The sequence below is a fragment of the Neomonachus schauinslandi genome, chromosome 11 (assembly GCF_002201575.2).
Source record: "Neomonachus schauinslandi chromosome 11, ASM220157v2, whole genome shotgun sequence".
NCBI lineage: Eukaryota > Metazoa > Chordata > Mammalia > Carnivora > Phocidae > Neomonachus > Neomonachus schauinslandi.
Window position 1 is genome coordinate 101,014,027 of NC_058413.1, and position 16,219 is coordinate 101,030,245.

General features: G+C 52.6%; 1 protein-coding gene across 3 annotated transcripts in view; it reads right to left on the reverse strand.

The window, feature by feature from the left end:
- Positions 1–7,521: 7,521 nt before the first annotated feature.
- The window catches only part of NCAM1 (neural cell adhesion molecule 1), a 297,885-nt gene continuing 289,187 nt past the window's right edge, over positions 7,522–16,219 (reverse strand). For 2 of the 3 annotated variants that reach the window (XM_021696578.1, XM_021696577.1), the window contains 3 exons: positions 12,234–12,441; positions 11,198–11,314; positions 7,768–7,922 (listed from right to left, as the gene is read on the reverse strand). In XM_021696578.1, coding sequence (XP_021552253.1) covers positions 7,802–7,922; positions 11,198–11,314; positions 12,234–12,441 — 446 coding nt within the window. In that variant the 3' untranslated portion in view covers positions 7,768–7,801. Of the gene's footprint in view, positions 7,923–11,197; positions 11,315–12,233; positions 12,442–16,219 lie in introns of all 3 variants that reach the window. The other variant, XM_021696579.2, reaches the window with a different exon arrangement.

Sequence of the window (16,219 nt, forward strand, 5' to 3'; positions counted from 1 at the left end):
ATGTATACATGTATGAAACATGTATGAAACTCTGTTAAAGCCACCAGAAGCTGCGTGTTCACTTTAAAAAAATAGGTAAAAAGTGTTTCACAATTCCAGGCACTGCAGGAAAAGGAAATATGGTTTGTGTGAGTTCTGGGACGTGGGAGAGCAGACAGACGACTTTGGGTAGTAGAACAGCAGGGGCTGGAGCAGAGTCTGACTTGGAGGAGTGCCAAGACTGAGCTGGAACTATAAGCAAGGAGTGGGACAGTGGCCAAGATGGCTTTGGTGAACCTCGTTAAGGACTCTGCATTTGATCCTGAGGGTAGTTGGGAGCTCCTGAAGATCTTTTTTGGGAAGATCGGGGAAAGAGGGGGTTGGCATGATGAAAGTCACCTTCTGTCCAACTCATTGTGTGCAGAGTGAGGCCAATGGATTAGAGGCCACCAGATCACCGGATAAAAGCCAGCAAGAGCTCCTGCATTATCCAGCTGTGGCCACCTGAGCTCGGCCTGTGTGAGACCAGAGTTGCTGGGGTAGAGATTTATGTGTGAGATTCATATGACCATGTTGGGAGCAACTCTCATCACTCAGAGGCATCCTAGCCTGTTTGCGCCAAGCACTAGGGGTGAGGCTGGGGCTCTGGTCAAACGAGGCGGTCCTCACGGGCAACCTCATTGCAGTGTTTCTGAATACCCTGTGGGAGGAAGCGGGGATGGAGTGTCTGCTGAGCCATGGGGGGCCCTCACTGGAGTGGCAGTGAGCAGGCGAACACCAGGCTGGCAAGAGTCCTAGGTCATCTTTTTGTAGCTACCAGTTAAAATCCATCCTCTAGACTCTTGAACAGTAACCCCATGTGCCAGGCAGCAGGATGGGTAGAGGCGAATTCTATTAGGGTGTCACCGCCTCTCCCACCCCGATCCCCTGAAGAGAGGTTGCAAGTGTCATGGCAGGATTTTCCCATGATTCTCCTTGACAGAGAGCTGCCTGTGAATTTCTTTTCTGGGTTCCTTGCTTGGTTCTCTCCTCTTCTCAATCCATATTCATTTTCTTGGTGATCTCACCAAGTGCCAGAGTTTTAAACACCGAGCCCCATGCCGACAGCTCCTATACGTGTCTATGGACTGGACCTCTTGAACTTTGGCCTGTTCCAAATCTCCTCTAGGGTGTTCACAGGCATCTCAGGCTTAAAGTGTCCAGAACCAAACTCTGCACCATCCTCCATCTGCTTCTCCTTCACTCTTTTTAGAAAGTGAATCTATCCTTTTAATTGCTTAGGCCCCAAATCTGGAAGTCACTCTTGATGCCTTCCTCAAACCCCAACATCCGATCCATTATCCAGTCTTGCTGGCTTGATGGCCATTGCCCACGCTCGGCTGGAACCAGCTTGCTCCAAGCACACTGTCTTGTCCCATCTAGATTTTGGCCTCTTAACTGGTATCCTCACTTCCTCTCTTGCCCTTGCTGTAGTCTGTTCTCCATCCAGCAGCCAGAATGATCATTTCAATAATCAAGTCATGTCAGGCTTCTGCACCAAATTTCCCCCTGGCTTTCCATCTCACTTGAAGGAAATAGCCAAAATTCTAGCAGTCGTCTGCAGACCGTATGTGATCTAGCTCATGGGTACCTCTGCCCCATCCCTTCCATTGTTCTCTGCTCCAGCCACACTGGCCTCCTTGCTGTTCCTCAAACACACCGAGCAGTCCCCACCTCAGGATCTTTGCACTTGCTGTTCCTGCTACCTGCGATATCTTTGTTCAGCTATTCCCGTGGTTCAGTCCCTTACTTTTTTCAGGTCACTGCTCAAATGTCACCTTTTCAGAGAGGAGTACCCTGACCACCTCCTTACCTGGATTTGTTATCCGTGGCACTTACCACTCTCTGTTTACCCATGACAGACTAAATCATGCTGTGGAAACAGATCCTAAGGTCAAGTAGCTTGTAACATAAAGGGCTATCCAGGGGTCTGCTGGAGCCAGCCTTTACTGGCTTGAGAGAAATGTTATGCTTTCAGGAAATCTATGAGCCAGTTGTTATTAAAAGTTAAATTCCATAAACCTACAATCAACAAAATTGTGTTTATTTTTTTAAAGATTTTATTTATTTATTTGACAGAGAGAGACACAGTGAGAGAGGGAACACAAGCTGGGGGAGCGGGCGAGGGAGAAGCAGGCTCCCTGCCGAGCCAGGAGCCTGATGCGGGACTCGATCCCAGGACCCCGGGACCATGACCCGAGCCGAGGGCAGACGCTCAACCGACTGAGCCACCCAGGTGCCCCGATTGTGTTTAAAGTGAAAGCAATAAATACCCAAAATGTATAATTTCTCAATTATTTTACTACATTTTACTGTTATGATGTATATCGATAGCTTATTGTTATTATTGCTCCATATGGCTATTTTCTCTGAGCTTGAGGATCTTTAGGTCTCTTTTATCCTTACAGGGGAAATATGCTATATGATGATGTGCATCTCTCCCTAAGCCCTTGGTCAGCGAGGACATGCTGAAATCAGCCATGCGGGGAATATTTATACACCCCTGAAAGCAGCCAATGCCACAAATAAGTTGTTGTTGGTTTGTCTGTTTGTTTTGGTGTTTGTCTAGACTTGTGAGTGATGCGGAAGTATTTATGATGTAGATTAAGCTTACAAGTGTGCCCTGTGTGCAGCCATCCCACTGTGGCTAGCACAAAACATTGAGGCCATATTCTTGTATTGGAAACTCACACCCAAGTCAGCGGAGGGTACTCACACCACCCATGAGCGAGTGAAGGTCCAACACATGGATCTCTGGTGCTCCACTTCCATCTGATCTGTTGGCACCCACGAATGTATCAACCGATGTTCTTGTTGGAACTCTACTCACTCATTAATTGTAACCACAGGTTGATTCTAGACAAGAGTGCAGCAAAAATGTACCAAAGCATTCTGTATCATAGGGATACATGGAATTTCAATACAGAGTATGGTACATCGTTTGTAAACTGCATTCTTTGTCTCAATAAAGTTTATAATAAACACACACATTGTATGTATATGCATCCCCTCGTCTTCTGCCCTTGGAAGGTCAGTTATTAAACATTCACCAGAGATCGTCACTGGGGTTATCCCTCTCGCATGCTCCATGTCCATCATGGGCCATCTGTGCACACCCCTCACTCTGGGCCCAGGTGGTGGCCTTTCCACCGCCTGCAGCTTTGCTGGTTGCTGTGGCGAGGGAAGAGGGCCACCAAGGCTCTGCCGAGAAGTGACACACACTGCCCTGCTCATATTCCATTGACACAGCCACGCCTACTTTATGTGACCAGAGAAGTACAAACCCATCATGTGCCTGGAAGGAGGGAAGGGAGAACTGGAATACTGGTCAGTAGCCCAGCTGACACTCAACAGACTAGGAACTCACGTGCTTCTTGTCTGCTGCACCCCACACATAAACTAACGTCCACGGCTGTATCCTGAGCAGCTCGGAGGCACTCTGTGAATACTTACTGAGCGGACTTCTGAGGAGGCTAGCCTGAAGGAGGAAGGCTCTGAAAGTGAGCCCACATGTGTCATTAGAGAGGGTCATCATTTCAGGATGTTTAAGTTTTTGTTGATGGCTCCTTACCTTGCCATATGCAGCTGGACGTTGGTGGCCCAGGAAATCACATAGACACATGTGGCTCTGGGTCTTTAAAACAGGCTCTAGGGCCAATGAAGGGCCAACTCCTGGGAATGGATGCAGACACCACTCCAGAGGGAGGCACCGCCCCAAGCTGGGGCTGGAGAGGGGCATGTAGGACACAAAAGGAGGAGGTGCCTCAGACGCATGCAGGTGCAGGACTGGCCCTGAGACAGGGCCTCCTTACATCTTGCTCCCTAGCAGTCTCACTCACCTGCCTCACCCTAGCGCTGGCCCTGGGACCTGTTCTGCTCCAGGGACTTCCAATTCCACAGTTTAGTAGGTAATTTCAACTCTCGGCTCTTCCCAACACAGCTGGACAGCAGCGCATGCAAGAGAATTCCGAGTTGGGTGAAGTTTTCTTCACTCTGCCTAGCTCAGAGACTTTAACTCCAAGGGCTGAGCAGTACGGCAAAGAAAGAAGGAGAGACATCATTATTCTGGAATAAGCCTCATGCGCCTACCTCCATGTTGAAACCTTGGAGCTCAAGTTTAGATTGTTATTCCAACTGGCTTTGATGCTTTCACACCCCTGGGGTGCCACCAGCATTACCTCCCATTTGTTGAGCACCTACTATGTGCAAGACAGTCCTATACTCTGCTTTCATATACATTGCTTCCCTCATTAGCCAGTGCCTTAGCTCTATGAGTTTGGTATCTCCTGTTTGTCAAAAGAGGAAACTGAGTCTTAGGGAGATTAAGGAACTCTTCCAGAGTGAACAAGGAAGTGGCAGAACCAGGATTTGAATGAAATCTTTCTGAATCTGATGGTTGGCCATTCTAAAATGAGGATTCCTCTATCAACCTGAGGGGGGAACATTGGAAAACCATCCTTCAGGCAACGTGAACTCAAGACACTGGGTTTAACTGACCTTGTTCACAAGGTCAAAACAAAACCATTGGCATTTCCACATATGATTCACGTGGCAGACTCGCACCGAGTCGAAATAAATCCCAGTTTGACCATAATGGCTCTTTTTTCTTTCAATTTTTATTGAACACAAGTATTCTGACAGAATGCAAAGTCAAAATTCTCAGTTAGTACTCAGTATTTACACCAGTGAGAATGGAAACAAAGGTGGTATCGATGTTTCACTCGGTAAAAAGTTTATAACAAGAGAGAAGGCCCCCGAAGTACGGAATGCTGGGTAGGGATGTTCATGGAGGTCTGAAAACCACCATCCAGACAGACAGCCTCGAGTGACAGCCTGGGACGCAGAAGGGCTCCATAGAAAAGTGTGAAAACAGTCCCACTTCAGAAGCTGCAGTACGTACACCACGGCCCCCCAGGACTCAGAGCCCCCAAGCACGGCCCCGGGAGTGCCCCCTCCCGCAGAACGTGGCCCTGCCGCTAGTTATGTGAATACATATGTATGGCACATACACATATAGACACATACACATTGGAAACTGGTAGAGTTGATCCCGCCTTCAAAAAATTAAAAAAGGAAAACTATAAGCTTTTATCTCTTAACATAAAAGATAGAACATCTTGAAAATAAAGTGACTCTCTCTTTGATTTTAGAGAAAGCATTGCTCTGGTGGTTTTTGTTTGTTTTGTTTTGTTTTTGCTTTTTTTTTAATTAAAAAATTTTTTTTTTTTTTTTTTTTTAAAGAAAGGAAAGCTCATGCGTGCAGAGACAAATCTATGTATAATGAGAGAGAGGCAGACCAAAAGGTGGGCAGAGTCTTGGGTGCCAATTAATGGCGGAGCCAGGGTTCTGGGTGGGTGGGGGGGGCATCAGCTGCCCCGGGCCAGGTTACTTGAGGGTCGGCTATTCCTCTTTCTCTTCCGAACCATCAGAACCCAAGTTGTCGTGCCTGGCCACAACCACTTGGCGTGAGATGCACAGTCTCGATGAGGGAGAGCGTGGGCTTGGCTTAGGTAGTCAGCGCCATCAACATCAGAAGATGAGCAACTGCTTCCACGGACAGCCCAGCAGTGGGATGGGCCTGCCGGGTCCCCCTGTCTCAGACACCCAGGAGCTCCCATTCTGCTGTGTGCTCAAAGAACTGTCTGCACGTTCCTCGTGCCTGAGGGGCTGTGAATCTGAACCAGACATTTGTGCAAAGACCCCAGAATCAAAGGGGTCAGAGCTGGGTACACTGGATCCTCCATTTCCATCCCCAGGAGCTGAGAAAATGCAAAATGACCCCACATTTAGCAAATGACAAGACCATTATTTTTCACAGTTTGAAATTATAATCTTAGCGTGTCGCCACTGATCAGACTGCAGAAGCGTCAGAACGTGGGGGAGTGTGGCCCGCGGAACGGACTCGGGGGCAGTCTCGCCACCCTAACCTCTTGCTGTTTTGTACCTTGGGAAAGGAACGCATGCCGGAGGGCTGACTTTCTGTTTCCTTAGCCTTATCGTCGTCGTCATCATCATCATCACTTTTATTTCGTTTTCTTTGTTTAAAGGCTTCAATTCCTTTTAAGAGTTATGTTTGTTTCCTGAATATTTTTTTTTCTGAACTAGCTGCTATACCTTCCACAACCAAACTATGTTGAAGTTTTATTTCAATACTATGACAAAAACACGTTTCACACTAAAATATTCACGCATCCACAGTGCACAAGCTTGCAGTTTCTAAAGTAGAATGAGAAAAAAAAGCAAAATTTCTATACAAAGGGCTGGCTTTTCCCTTCTCCCCCCTCCCATCCCCCTTAAAGTTTCTGTATTTTCCCCCCCACTTGGTTTCCAATCCAGGAAAGTTGTGTTTATGACTCCAGACAGCAGGTTGGTTTTTTTTTTTCTCTTTTGTTTCTATAAATGCTGCCTAAGTGAACAGAAGGCCGATGTTACTTTACTTCAACAGATTTCCAAAAAAAGACACTAATTCCCTGAAGCACAAGTGCTCTTCCGCTCAAATCTAGATTCTGGGCTCAAAAAGAAATTGTATGTATATATTTTATTTGGCTTTCTACAAAAAGGGGATGTTTGGGGTAAAAATGTGTGTTCACCGAGACCAGCCCCAACTATACAATCTTCTCTGCTTCATTCAACAAAGCCTAAGGAGTCCTTCAAAACGAAGGCTGTGGACGCCTGCGGGGCGGGGGCAGATCCTTTTTCACAGATACAGGCAGGTGGTGGCTAATCAGAAAGTGGTCTAACCCCCAAGGAAATACAAAAAGAACTGAGAACCAAAAAAAAAAAAAAAAAAAAAGCAAAACCACTCCAGAACGAGATGGATTTTCACCTGAGTTGCACACAGGCAAAAATTTCAAATCAGAAAGAGGGTGGGGTGGGGGTGGGGAGAGCCACTGTAAACAATCATATTTTGTAAAGTTGGCCTGTGCGAAAGCAAGCCTGTGACGACCCTACCCGCCTCTAGGCAGTATTTGTAACTCCAAAAAAAAAAAAAAAAAAAAGGCAGCTATTTTACATGGACGTTTAAACACAACCAAAGTCAAACATTTGTCAACTTGTAAACATTGGAAAACAAAGTTGGCAGAAAGGAGGGGAAAAAAAAAGAATGAGAAAGAAAAGGAGAGAAAAAGAAAGCAGAATATTGCAAACTGAGATCTACCCCCAGAAGCTGCAATTTGGCATTCTTCCTACAAAACAAGAGTCTACGTGGGAATTGAATTCAGCTAGCAAGGGGGACACACTTTGCATACTTAACAAATACAAAGTGAACAGAAATTATAACTTATTTATGGGGCTTTACAGAGTTCAAACTCGACTCAAAGTATAAAAATAAACTTGGACTTTGTTCATTCGTTAGTCTTAGTGCCTGGAAGTATTTCTCTGAAACTGGTCTGTGCCAATTGGGCAACACCAAGTGCGGTCTTCCTGAACCTAGATTTTTTTTTTTTTTTTTTTTTTTGAGCTTCCTAGATTCTTAATTTGGGGTCCTTTTGTTTGATTCTTTAAATGGTTTCAGGGAACAGAGTGTCCTAGTTTGGCTGTGGGTTTAACCTTTTTGTCTCATTTTCTTACAAGTGAGTGCGCGTAGCGAAGGAACCCTTTCTATAAACCTACAAAAAGGAGATCCCATGTTTATCTGTTTAGTTTTTTTTTTTTTAAAGGCAAAAGACACTAGAGGAATGAGATGTGTGTGTGTGCGTGTGTGTGCATGTGTGAGATATTGGGAATGCTCTGGTGAAGCTGTGGTGTCACTTTTTACTTTGATCTGCTTGTTTCTTGTCACCCATCATGCTTTGCTCTCGTTCTCCTTTGTTTGTGTGGCGTCGTTGGGGACCGTCTTGACTTCGGCTGGCGCTGACTTCGTTTCTGTCTCCTGGCACTCCGACTTTGCTTCTACTGGGCCCTTCCTGCAGAGAATTGGGAAAACAGCACTGAGACCACAATCGCAGTAACTCACCCTTCCACCGGGGCTCCAGCTCAGAGCAATGGTCTCCACCCTTGGCTGCATGCTGGAATCACCTGGGGGCTCCAAAAATCACCGATTCCTGGGCCAGCGCCCCAGGAATCCTGATTTAATTGGTCAGGGCACGATGACTTTTAAAAGCACCCGAGTGGAGAGCTGCTGAATCAGAGGAACGAGACCTTCCCCGTTCCGGCCCTCACCCACTGCCGGGGGCCCAGGGGTCCGGTCCTTCCCTGGGGCAGCGGAAGGGGGCAGCAGAGGCGGCCTTCTCCTCACCCCGACCAACCACCCACCCACTGCAGTAGCACCCGCTCAGCTTGGTATAAACGATGATGCTGTGCTGGGTTCCCCAGTACCCACTCCAGGGGTCCGTCTGCAAACCGCCTTGCTCTTGCCTGTCCTCACTCCCAGCACACCCTGCGCTCCGTGTTTAGGGTGGGAAAACGCTCTTTGCTACTGAGGCAGTGTTCCACGGCATGAGAGGCTAGAGAGGGCTGTCACGCTACAGGTGGGGACGGGGTGGGGAGGAGTCGGGGGGCTGCTGAGTGGGCAGGACTAGCGGAGTCCTACTTTTTCAGATTCAGGGCTCCCGGGGAGGGTCCCATTTCGGCTGAGGGCAGCACGACCGCTCATCTGGGGGACAGGAGCCTCTATAAAAACCTAGGTCTGACTCTGCCTTATTCAGTCCCAGGAGCGAAAGTCTGGTCTAAGGACACACAGGGGCAAGTAGCCTCAGACCCCAGCTCCAGCTGCATTTTGGCATCATGGTTAAGACATCTTTAAGCTTAAGGACCTTCCCTTGAACTTGGAGACCCAGCAGTCATTCGGTGCCTGTGAGCTCTGAGTCTTCCCAGACATTCCCAGGAGACGCAAGAGTAGCTGGTGGTCGTGGGGGGTTTGTGGGCATCCGGGCTGGAGTGGGACAGGGCCTTCTGGACCACATCCTCTTCCCACATGGGCCTTGGGGCCTGCCTCTTTTCTTCCCGCAGTGCCGTTCGGGGGTGGACTCAGCCTGGCCCTGGCTAACACTCTGTCTGTGGGCCCCGGGGTGGCTGATAAGGGCACCTTGGTCTCCTTAGCTCGCTTCCCAAGCTATGCTCATCAGTGGCCCGACGGCAAGTCCTCCCCCGCTCCCCCCAGGGAAAAGAGAAGCCACTGCTAGGATGATAAGGATAAGACATAATTAACATGGCCTAATTAGTGAGCAGGCGGCTGCTGCCTGGGCCCTGCCTGCCTGCCCCCCTCCTCTCTCTCCGCCTCATCCCAGCCCCTCGCTTGACAGTTCCCGCAGAGAAGCCGGGATTAGGCTGAAGACACGTCTCACAAACAGGACACAGCACAGCACTAACGCACACCACCACGGGACACAACCCGACCACAGCAGACAGAGAGAGGCCGTACTCGGTCTTTGCTGGTGCAGGCGGAACAGAGCTGTCTGCAGTGGAAGGAGCAAGCTCAGGGGCTTGGCCACTGGCCCCAGCGGCGGGAGCAGGAGAGCCCAGGGCTGCAAAAACATCCTTTGCAAGGTCAATATCTGGGGTCTTGAAGTTCCCTTCGTCCATTTTAAAGTCCTCGCCCTGGGCAGGGTTTGTGGTGCTGACGGAGGCAGCCTCGCTCTTCGGGCTAGTGAGGCCCGTGGCTGCCTCGGTCGGGCTCTTCGCGGCGCCGGGCTGGGTGGGCTCGGGGTCCGGGCCTTTGGTGCTGGGAGCCTCCTGCTTGGCCTGGGGGGCCTCCGAGGCAGGGGGGGCCGCTGCTGCCGTGGCGGGGCCTGGCGCGGGGGCCGGCTTGCTGGCCGGAGGGGCCTTGGAGGCCTCCCCCATGCTGGCGGGGGCGCTCGGGCTGAGCACAGCCCCCTGGTTAGCCAGGACACTAGAAGACAGACTGCTGGCAGCAGGGGCTGAGCTTGGGGTGTCACTCAGGTCAACGAGAGGGGCGACCTTGGGGGCTGAAGCGGGGGGTGGGGAGGAGGTGGCGACGCCGGGCCCCTTGGAAGGGGTGGCCTGGCCGGCGGGCACAGAGTTTGAGTCGGGTGTGGCCGTGGCCGGGGGGGCAATACTGGAGGTCAGGGTGGTGGTCTCACTGGTGGGGCTGTTCTGAGCAGTGGCAAAGGTTTCGGTGACAGTGTCAGAGTTAGCGGTGACGGTGGTGACAGAAGGCAGCATGTCCTCGACAGTGGCTGTGGTGTCGGCAGGCAGCCTGCGGGGAGGACAGGAAGTAGAAGAGAACAGACAGTGAAGCTCAGACGAGACGGAGAAGCAGCGGAAGGGCTGCAGCGGAGGAGGGGGGCGCGGGCAGGGCGGGCAGGGACGCAGAGGCACAGACAGAGGCCCACAGAGAGACGAGGACTGCGGGAGGAAGCACAGGCCCAGGCGGGCAGAAGAGGAGACAGGACACAGAGCAGGCGGCCGTCTAAAGGGACCTGCGGGCCCTTCCTCCCCGCCGATGCCCCCCCGGCTCTCTGCGCTAGGCTGCCTTTCGCTACAGCCCTGTCGGGGCCTTCCCGAGCCCCGCCTGCACCCCAACTCAGGAGGGGCAGGCTTCAGTCCGGCATCCGCCGCTTGCCGGTGTCCTAGGCCCCCCGAGAACAGACTCCACAGGCAGCGATGGGGAAGGTCAGGAGGAAGGCAACGAGTGCTCCAAACGGCCCCGAGGAGCCACGTGGGCTCCCAGCCCGAGATTTCGTGCTGCCATTCAACTCCACTCCCTTCAAACCCAGAGCACTCAGGACAGCCAGCAGTCGTCACAGGCTCAGCTGGGCCTGGTTCCTGACGGAGGGTCCCCCAGGCCTTTGAGAACAGGAGGGTGGGGGAGCTTCACAGCCCCTCACCTTCTCTCACCCTTCTGGGAAGAACGCAGAAAGCCCTAGAGTTCTTGAAAATCCTGAGCAGAACCCGCGGAGCCTCTCAAAGCTCAGCCTCTCTCAATGAAGCTTTGCCCCCTTCGGCTGTTTCCAGGATGTGTGTGTGACTCGGGAATGGGGTCTAGAGGTCCCACTCATCCCAGGAGCCCTTTCCGAGCACCTACAGGCCCTTAACAGAACCCAGAATGCCTTCTCTCTAGGGAGAGAGGGGGGGTCAGGCATTTCTGGCCAAGGGCTCCAGAATCTAGCCTGCTTGCTTGGCTGGGAGTGGTGGGTGGGAGGCATGGGAGGTGTGGGTAGGGTGACGAGGTGGGTGTGGGGCTCTGCTGACGAGGTACGGCCCCTCCCCGCCCACGTACTCGGGCTCTGTCAGCGGTGTGGTCTCATTGGGCTCCGTGTGTTTCCCTCCATCGTGGTTTGGGGTCCGCTCCTCCTCAGTCCGCACCTCCACGATGGGCTCCTTGGACTCATCTTTCCTGTGGAGAGAGCAGCTGGTTCAATCCTGGGCTGCTGGGGCGGAGAGGGGGCTCCTGGAGAAGCCAGCTACAGCTCGCGGCACCTGGGCCCGGCCCAAAGTTGGCAGGGGTGGGGGGGGTGCAGCTCAAGCCAGGCCCAAGTGCCTGAGCCTCGGTTCCCACTCGTGCTATGTGACCCTGAGCACCTGACTTGCTCACCCTTGCTTCCATCTCCTCGTCTGTAAAATGGGGTAAATAAGTCTCTGCCTTGCTGAGCTGTTTCACGTTACCTGAGATAATGAGTGTACGTGCTCAGCACAGTGCCTGGCACAGAGAAGTGCTCAGGTAATCCGTGTTTCCGTCCAGAGCCCGACACATGGTGGGGCTAACAGCTCACCCCTCGCTCTGTCCCTTCTTGCCTTGAGTCTGTGAAGGCTCCTGCTAACTGGCTCAGGATCTGTTTCTCCAGAGATGCTGGAGGGGACAGCATCTGGAGCTTCAGCTCCGAAAGGACAGGGAGTTTTACCTGTTCTGTGCGTGGGTGTAACGTCGGGCCGGGAGTAGTGCTTTGCTCCATAGTAGCTGCTCAATACATATTTCCTGGGAGATGTATGAGTGAATGAATGAATGAGTAAATGAATACATGAATGAATGACAGCAAGGCAAGTAGGTCTCTCAAATGCTATGGCAGGTTCCCTCCGGTTCAGCTCTGAAAATTCCCCTCATTTTCATTTATGCAGGGATTTTCAAACTTCTCTGAAATTCTAATATGTTAGATGTGAGGTTGGGCCCAAGCGTTGGCTTTGCAAACACGTACCCCCAAAGGCTGTGCTCTGAGAAACATTTCTCCAATGAGATGTGGCTCCGTTGCTGGCCCCCCGCCCCCCCCAACCCGGGGCAGAGCCCAGACCCCAGCAGTGGCAAGTGGGTCTGTACTCACGAGAAGGCGGCTTTGCCCTCCTCCATGTCCTTGCCCTTGGCTCCGGGCCCGGCCTTCCCACACAGGTTGACGGCGATGCACATGAGCAGGCCACATTTGTTCAGGAAGTAGCAGGTGATGTCCACCACCACCAGGAGCAGGACGAAGATGACAATGAGGATGCCCACGATGGCCCCGGTGCTCAGGCCTGATGTAGGGCTGCCGTTGGCTTGAGTGGGAAGGAGGGAGAAAGATGGCCAGCAGTTACTACACTGCCTTGCAGACTCCTGCGCCCTGTGCAGAGCGACAGACCCTGGGGCGGGGGAGAGCCTACAGGACATAGTCATGGCATTTGTGTCAAGAGGGTCACCTTCCGTGGGGCCTCTCTATACCCCGGTGTTGAGACGGCAGAGTCTCTTTATATCTTTGAGGGGTGGACGGCAGCCGTGTCTCACAGACCAGCGGACAAGGGCATGAGGCACCCACAAGTCAGGATGCAGGTGGGGACTGGGAGCTTTGTCTCCATCCTGGTGCTCAGTCTCTGAGCCTCCCCCCGACCCATCCTTAGCTGATCTCCCCGTGAGCCCGGCAGCAGGCAGGCAGGAGATGGTCACTGGTTTCGGGCTGGACTGTGGCTCCTGGGAGTGGTCAGGGGCAGGGTCCCAACTGGGCAGCAGGGGGTTCCCAGGGCTTCCTGTGGGCTTGTGCTGACATCAGGCACAATGGTATGCCCAGAATGCTACCCCACTTCCTCTCCTCTTTAGGACCAGCTCCAGAGGATCCCAACACTGGATGATGGACATGGTTTATCCGTCACTGCACCCAGGGAGCTGAATGAAGCCCATTTACTCTGGAGACATGGAGGTCTGCCCAGCCCCGGTATGCAAGGTGAAAAATTTGGGTATACTCACCATCTGGGAGCTCAGGCACACTTGGACCAGACTTCAGGAAACCCAGCAGACTCACCCAGAGATGCAGGTCCACACGGACAGGCACACTCACACTCAGGGCAAATACCCTCCGTGCCCACGACAGACAGACCCACATTCTCACATCCGAGCAGTACCCAGCAGTACCCAGCACTCCCGTTCTGGCTGGGCTCACTCTGAATGACTCGGCCTCTGTGTCCTTCTCCCCTGTTGTCCATCTACAGACCCCCTGGGCCCCGGGGGATTGATGGTCTCACAGAAGGGCCCCAGGCTCAGCTCCCTAGGCCCCCTTGTGATAGCTGTGAGTTGGCTGAGGTGGCCCCCTGACTGGTGAGTCCCTTCAGTGTCTGGGAGACACGTGGTTATGCTCTGGGAAGCCAGGAGCCAGCAGGGCTCTGCCCACAAGTCAGTGTGGAGACCATGACCTCAGAATGAAACATGAGCACGTCTGCTTCATTTTTCTTCTGGAAGGGTGGAGTACCAGACTGGCAGCCCCACCCCACCCCCTGGACCTTGTCTGAGGCTTCCTGTGCCGGCGGGACCCGCTGGGATCACCCCCGGTCCTCCCACTAGAGGCAGTCACTGTGGCCAACACTATGTGGTCTCACTGGGCCTTTGCTGTGCACCAGGCCAGGCCCGCTGGGCTGCCAGCCATGTATCACACCACATAACAGAGGAACGTGTAGTCCAAGGTGACAGGTGCTACAGACGGGCCACGTTCTTCTTTTCCACGCAGTCTGTGTTCCTGGGGGCACTCGTCTGTCTGCCCAGCGGTTCCTGCTCAGGCTCCATGGGGCTTCTTCAGCAGTGATCCTACCCCACTGGTCTTTGTTTCAAAGTTTAATTCAGGGTACGAACCAGCAGCCCAGCACGCCAGAGATGACTGCTTGCTCGCAGCCTAATTCGTGGTACCCGTGGCACAGATGGGCCTTAGTTGGAGAAGATTCTCAAATTCTCGAATATTTGTGGCTTCTTTGGGACCTTGGTCTTGCTTCCCAGCCTTTTCTCCTTAGGCTCGCTGGCTGGTCCCATCCAACCCACACTGAAAACCCTAGGCTACACCCAGGAAGGCATCAAGATGGACCAAGGGCTCTGAACCCAGAGGACCCAGCTCTGGCCACGCCATCTCCGGACTTCGGCGGCAGGAAACGGCCGGCCAGCCCCCGAGGTCCGCTAGAGCGGGTCTTTTCCCTAGCAGCTCACGGAAGCAGAATAAATCATCCATTCTTCTCTCGCAGGTCCTTACACATTCCACCCCAATAAGCACAGAGGCATGCAAGCCTTCCTGATCTTCAGAGTCCTAGAGCTGCTTCCCCGAGCAGGGAGGGGATAGCAGCCTTAGGCTTTCTCTCGAGCCCGAGACACGGGGCCGGAAGCCGCTGCTGACGTCAGTGCTCCGCAGGTGCTGAGTGCCTGCTTCCCCAAGAAGGAGCCAGAAGTATTTGCCTGAGGGGACAGTGTTTGTGTTTTCGGGCTCAGTGGTACAAACTGTACCTTCTGAGTATACACATAAATACGGTTTTAGGGGACAAATGCTCTCTCTAAAGAGGATGACAAACCACCGCCAAGTGGCTCCGCGTGTGTGAGGCGGCGGTTGTCCAGCTTATGCTCTGGGCTCATCAGCCCCAGCCAGAGGGCTGCCTTGGTCTGAAGGCCAGCACCACGCGCACGCACAGGGGAAGGGCCAGAAGGGTACAAAGACCCCTGTGACGTGAGACAGAAAGGGAAGTGGTCTTCCCTTCTAGCAGAGATAAAATTCAGACTCTTCCTCTTGGCCTGAAGCTCCTACACGGGCTGTAGACAGTCCCACTCTTCTGATTGTTGTGACTCATGACACTGGCCCTCCACCCCCCCATCCTCGTGCCCAGGCCAGAGCCTTCACGCCACCTGCTGAGCACACCCAGCCCATTCCTGCCTCAGGCCCTTGCTGACCCCTTGCCTGCAACACTCCAGCCCCATAACTTCCTGGGTGGCTCTTTGCCATCCCACAGGCCTCGGCTCAAAGGTCACTTTGTCATAGAGCCCTCTCCCTCCATCCCCCGATCTCTTATCTAGTGAGGCACCTCTGCCCACTATCTACCACATTATCTGCTTTCTTCTTTTTACCTCTAGCTGACATTTTCTCTTCATTTACATGCTTTTTATTTGGCTGTCCCTTCTGGAAGGTTCTACCAGGTACTCTGTCTTATGTCGCCCCAGCATCTAGGACAACCTGACTGATAGGAAATGTTCAAAGAGCATTTGTCAAAAAAAAAAAAAATGAGTGGGTGTTGAGTCTGGAGATGAGAAGGCCACCTCCAGAGATTTACAGGTGGGCTGTGAAATGGAAGAAGTAGTCTTGTTCGGTATCACTGCTGGATGGAAACTGGATGGAAACTATAGGATCCGGGGTAGATTCCACTCCCCTCGAGAAAGAACTAACAGAGGGTGAGCTGCTTTGGCAGGCAAGCCCCCTGCGGCTGGAGGCAGTCGAGCAGAGGCCGGACGACCCCTTGGCAGTGGTTCCGTAATGCTCTGGAAGAGGTCCCCGTGCGGGGCAGGGCCTGGGATGACGGCGTCTCCATGCCCCCCTCAACCACAAGAGCCCACCGTCCAGCAGTGGGCTGTCCAGCAGCACCCCATGCAAGGTACTTTTTCTTGGAAGCCTACAACACTCAGTAGACCCTGTTTTTATTCACTGATTCTTGTGATTTTATTTTTATGTGGAAAATAAACACCTTTTAGCATAATGTCTGTCCACCTGCAGCACAATTCCTGGGGTGCTGTAAATTTAGACTCTGGGGCTCCCCAATTCTATGGAATCAGAATCTCTGGGGGTGAGGCTCAGGGATCAGGATTTGGAGGAACAGCCCAGGTGATCCTCATACACAGCGGAGTTGGGGGAGTGCCGTTTCCAGGTCCCCTCGAGCCTGCCCTACAACGAGTAACAGCTGCTCTATGACTCGCCGCCCGAGGAGGGGGTGTGCAGTCTCACCACGTGGCCTTGACCTAGCATACTGAACGGACGGAGAGAGCGCAGACTGACCCCGAAGGAGAAAGGGCCACCCAGTTCACCACTAAGAGTCTCAACTTCCAGAG